The following is a 5,435-nucleotide window of genomic DNA, read 5'->3' on the forward strand; positions in this document are numbered from 1 at the left end:
GACACTCGCCGGGCTTGGCCTCGCTGGCAGCTGTGCTCCGTCCTCCGGGAAACGCTCTCCCTGGTGCTCGGGTTTCTTAAAAACGCTGACGTTCCTGCGCGGGGCTGCATTTGGGACAGTCGCAGCCCGGGTGTGAAGTTTTGCGGTGGAGTGACTGACGTTTTCTGGCATTCTCCTGTTTTAACAGGGTTGTATTGGGCAGGGGCATGGTAATGTCAGACAACTATAATGGGCAGTGTTTCAGATTCTTGTTCAGGCAGAGACTTAGTAGTGGCCCATATTGCGTGTGGGAAGGAACAGCAAATGGAAAAAGCCCCTCCAGAGATGGATTATTAGTGGGCCGTTGTTACTGGTCGGATCACTGTGCTGCGCCTCGGGAAGCCGGCGGGAGTCACGGGCTGCAGGAGGTTGGGCTCTGGTTGCCTGACCCACCCATTCCCAAGGGAAGGGGTGTTGGAGCCAGGAGCCCACGTGGAGGCAGAGCCGGCCCGGCCTGGCCCAAGGACATGCAGCTCAGGCTGGGCTGGCTCCATGGCACCATGTGCAGCTCCTAGCACTACAGATGGGGGCTGCACGCCATGGGGCTGGGCTGGGCTGGGCTGGCTCTGTTCCTCCAGCATTGCAGCCTTGGGAGCTGTGCACCATTGGGCCGGACTGGCCTTTTGCCTCCAGGTGCAGCTCCCTGCTGGAGTACCAGGAGCCCCATATGGAAGCACAGAGCCGGCTTGGCCCAATGGCACATGTCTCCCTGCAGTTCCCAGCACTCCAGCTGGGAGCTATGGGGAGCTGCACTTCACCAGGCTGGGCTGGCCCCGTGCTACCAGGTGTGGCTCCTGGTGCTCCAGCCAGGAGCTGCATGGCATTGGGCTGGGCTTGTTCTGTGCCTCCACATGCAGCTGCCCGCTGGAGTGCTGGGAGCCCTGTGTCATGGCATGGAGCCAGCTCGGACTGATGGTGCACGGCTCCCTGCAGCTGCTAGCACTCCGGTAGGAAGCTGTGTGCCATCAGCCCGGGAGCTACACACCATTGGACCAGGCCAGGCCGGCTCTGTGCTGCCACATGCAGCTCCCGGGACTCAGTTGGAGCTGTGCACTGCCCAGGGTGCCACCTGACACAGGCCATGAGTGCCCTGAGGGCTGCCGCTGGCACCATGGGGGAACAGGGGTATGTGACACACACCCCACACCACACCCCCACAAACCACCCAACCAAACCCCATGTATCCTTCCCCTCCACACACAATGTATTTTTTTATTAGAAAATATAAAATTTTATTCCACTTGCAAACATCCCTTTACCAGATATACATATAAACATAGATTCCCAAAATAAAACAAAATTATATATAAACTTCTCCATCTGTCTTGAATCACCCAGTTTCATAATCTATTTCCTCATGTTTATGACACATGAGCACTTATTTTCATATTGACTTAACTATTCATTTCTAAGTTTATACAACAACATAATACCTGTCTCCTTTATGTATCTGCAAATTCTTTTCTTTCTTTTACCATTTCCGTAAATTCTATCTACATGCATTTATTCGTCTATATTCATCTATGTCTACATATATACATATTTAGATTTATTCAGCCTTGACTCATCTTTCCATTTATTTTATTAAACCTCTCCCCTGAGGGGTTACATTCTTTGATTTCTTTCCCCCCCACACAATATACAAAGATAGGTTAGTACATCCCATCTTTCCCATTTCCAATGATTACTGTTTCTTCACCAGCCTTTAGATGTCTGGCAAACATCACCAAACAGGGCCTCAGACAGTTCACCCAGAATTCCTCTGCTGCCCCTCTCTCAGCCTGGCGCATATGATTAGGGTGGCTGCACCGTACATGAGATGAAGCTGGATGAGGTTGCCCTATGCCTCATCTGCTTATAAATTTTTCAGGACTCCTGGCAAGAACACACAGTTCCAGACATGTGGAGGGCTGTTCGGCATGTCGGTCCTTTGTGGGTATCTAGAATGCATGCACATCCTGAACAGTGCTGAGCTGTGGAATCACCGTGGTTTGACATGCTGTTGACTCTAGTGGGGTCCAGTCCAATGAGCCTTTTGTAAATCATGAGCCTTTTTGGCTTTGGAATGTAATGTATAGTTTATGCTATATCCTGATAGGGGTGCTACCATGATCACCAGGTTTTCCCAGAATGAAGCCTCTCTATTGCTTTCCAGGCAGGCTGACCTATGCAAGTTTCCCACATGTGGGAAAATCAGCTGCACAGTTCTGTGGTAATGGGAGATTGTGATTGTATTTTCTCCTTGGTGTGTTCCTTTGGCCTTCTGGCTAGGAGAAGCATGACTAGGAGGTATCTGAACTTGAAACACCTTTGGAATTGGTGCCTGCATGTAGGATGCTTGCTATGTATTTGGGGAGTCTCCTAAGTTCCAGATTGATGGGTCTGGGAGGGAGGAGACTTGCCCAGTGGTACAGCCACACAGATTTGAACAATTGAGCTTGGCCCAGTCAATTCGAAACTAATTTAGCCTTAAGCCAGGGAAAAAAAAGTTTGTGTTAGGTATAGAAGTGCTACTAAGTGTGTTTTATGAAATACCAATGCTAAAACTTGCAGCAGTTTCAAAAAAAGTAAATTGCATCTATTCTGGATAAACTAAGTCTATTGGTAGGATATGCAAATTAGTACAGCTATGTTTATTTCAAAGTCATTTTTTTTTTTCAAATTTATTCCATACTTGCCACTGGTCACCTTGCTGGGATCACCTGACCCTGTTATCTTTCCTGTTTGATGCAGGGTAGATTGACTCAATGATCTTCCAAGGTCCCTTCCAGCCTTGCAAACTATGAATCTATGCTGGCGGGGGGGAGCATCTACATGTTCATTAAAGTGCAGTGCCTACTGCTCATTAAATTTAGTACTTGCAAAAGGAACTACTAAATAAATGAGCAGTAGGCTGCCCTACTATGCATTAGCACGATTGCACACTTTTTTCGTGGTGGTTAATGCTCAGTAGACTAATAGTACTGCGCATTAGCCTATTAGCATGATTTTTGCTGTGACACTGTAATGCACAGTCAATCATTCTACAGCCATTAAGTGTCTAATGTAGATATGCCCAGGGAGAGCAGAGTCTGACAGGAGTGGGCGGGAGGAGCTGTAGGGGGAAGAAGTTAGGGGGAGGGAGCGCAAAGGGTAAAGAGGCTGCCTTCTCCCTCCTTCCTCCCCCAATTTATTTCCCTGCTATAACAGTCGGAGAGGAACAAATTCAAGACAAACCTCCAATAATTTGATTATCTAATTTTTAATTTATAAATCTAAATTTTAAAATGTTCCAGGTATGGAGTCTAATTATTGGAGGGCCGTCTTATAACCAGAATTGAGTAAATGCAGTTCATAACTCCGAAGAAGGCTTAGATATGACACAGAGAAGTACAGTTATGTAAGTCACATTAATAAAAACTAAGACAATGGTTCTCAACCTTCTTAGGCTCAAGGCACCACTCGGAAAATGCCAGCCCTTAGCTTTCTCTCATTTTTTGACTATGGAAAAATACTAAAGCAATTATTCTGCTGCAAAGAACTTGGACCACAGTGGGTCAGAATGTTTTTGACATGATGGATTCTCATTTGAAATCTCTGGGTTTTTGTGAATCATGTGTAGGGGTTTGCATACTTAACAGCTGAAATTGCATGGCACCCTGCAGTACCCTAAAAGGGATCTCATGTCACTGCAGGGATTTGCAGCACCCTTGTTGAGAATCACTGATCTAAGGGCTATCTGCATGGAGCAAGGAGCATCTGGGCAGATACTCCTGTAGCTTTACATGTACTAGCTCTTGAAATGGAAGTGCTCTAGCCATGTTCCTATGGCACTGCACTTCAGTTAATGAGCTCCTCTTCTCAGCACAGCTACTTTGGGTTTGCCAGACCAGTTATTACAGCATATATGTTAGCAGTCTTGGGGTTGCTCTCTTTCTCAAATAATATGGCGTTCAGTGTACTGGTAATTGTTAAAAAGTTGAAGCTGGTAACAATTTGGGTAAAACAAACTATGAATGAATGTCTAATTTAAACCATTTTCATGTTCTTCAATGATCATTTCCATATTATAATTGTATGAAAATTTTTTATTTATTTTTCTTTAGTCCCTGGCGGATTGTAGATGACTGTGGTGGTGCCTTTACAATGGGAGCCATAGGTGGTGGCATCTTCCAAGCTGTTAAAGGGTTCAGAAATTCTCCAGTGGTGAGTAAAATAATTTTTGTATGTAAACTCTCAGCAGCTTTCGCTCCTTTTTCATGCAGCAGTGAAATTTGGAAGGAGCTAGTAGGGATGGCATCTCTATATGCTTATCTTTACAGAGATTAGCCTCTAGTTGTGTTAAGGATAGGATTTAGTCCACTGAACAAAAAGGTTGCAGGCCAGGAAAATAAATCTGATGAACATCCCTGGTTCTGGGTGGTCCATCTTTGTTAAAGCTCTCTTCTTCCACTGCAGGTCTGTGCCCTTTCTGTTCCTATCATCCTCAACAGTGTGGTCCTAATAGTGTGGCCCCCACCTTTTAAGGGGCATCTTTCAGAATGGGTTGAGTGGGGAAAGGATACAGCAGGATGATAGTCTGCATACCTGTTATCTTTGTGCCTTTAGTTTCATTTGGCTCAACAAGGAAAGATATGCGTCCTTGACCCCAGACTTAGCTTGTCCCTTTCTGTTCTGGCTCACTTCCTTTCCCATTCTGTTTCCTCTCCCTTTATGTGAAAACTCAATGTCCTTTTGCATAGGGAGATGAAGGGAGGGTGTAAGAGGCTTGTGTCTGCAAGGAATGGAAGCAACCAGAATGAATCGGATATCTCATTTAGATTGTCAGTCCTAACTTTTTTGAGGGATGTTACTGGCTTACCAACCACTTTTGACCTCTGCTGCTATTAAATCTAATTAAAAAAGCCAATTTTTATTTAAATGATTATTTGTTTTTGTTGCATTTATACACTTCTGCATTGGTCTAAATTTGGCTGATGAAAATCAGGGGTTTTTTTTAATCTTCAAGGTCATTGCTGTTGTGTTTGGACTACTAACGCTGCAGTGGATGTTTATTTGCATAAAATAAAGACTAGTTAGGAATTTAAAGAAAGCCATCTCTCTTGGGATTAAAGTTACCAAAACGGGCTCCTGCACAATCTAAGTTTGTTTTACCTTTAATGTAACATTATACTTTTAAACATCAACATGAATGACTTTTCCAGTTTGCTTTGTAAGTCAAATTATTCTTTTCCATGTTTGGCTTGATTCTACTTATACTGAGCCACCTACATTGTATATGGCTAGTCCTGTTAAGTTAATAGAATGATGTATATGATTAAAAGTGTGCATATTCATAAGTGTTTAATTAGGACTTTCTAGGAGTGCAGTGATAAAGATTTTTTGTGCCGATGCCGATGGCCCATTATTAACAAGCC

General features: G+C 44.7%; 1 protein-coding gene and 1 non-coding gene across 5 annotated transcripts in view; both read left to right on the forward strand.

Moving 5' to 3' along the window:
* Window positions 1-2,125: 2,125 nt before the first annotated feature.
* LOC112551286 lies at window positions 2,126-2,283 on the forward strand. Its single transcript, XR_003095561.1, has one exon. It is a non-coding gene; the product is annotated as a U1 spliceosomal RNA (small nuclear RNA).
* Window positions 2,284-3,380: 1,097 nt separating this feature from the next.
* TIMM17A (translocase of inner mitochondrial membrane 17A) overlaps window positions 3,381-5,435 on the forward strand; it is a 16,827-nt gene continuing 14,772 nt past the window's right edge. For all 4 annotated transcript variants that reach the window (XR_003095553.1, XR_003095554.1, XR_003095555.1 and 1 more), the window contains exons 1-2: window positions 3,381-3,418; window positions 4,125-4,224. Coding sequence is in view for 1 of the 4 variants with exons in the window: in XM_025211365.1 (XP_025067150.1) it covers window positions 3,396-3,418; window positions 4,125-4,224 (123 nt within the window). In the remaining 3 variants the exon portion in view is untranslated. The remainder of the gene's footprint in view (window positions 3,419-4,124; window positions 4,225-5,435) is intronic.

Source organism: Alligator sinensis, unplaced genomic scaffold, assembly GCF_000455745.1.
Source record: "Alligator sinensis unplaced genomic scaffold, ASM45574v1 scaffold773_1, whole genome shotgun sequence".
NCBI classification, from domain to species: Eukaryota; Metazoa; Chordata; order Crocodylia; family Alligatoridae; genus Alligator; species Alligator sinensis.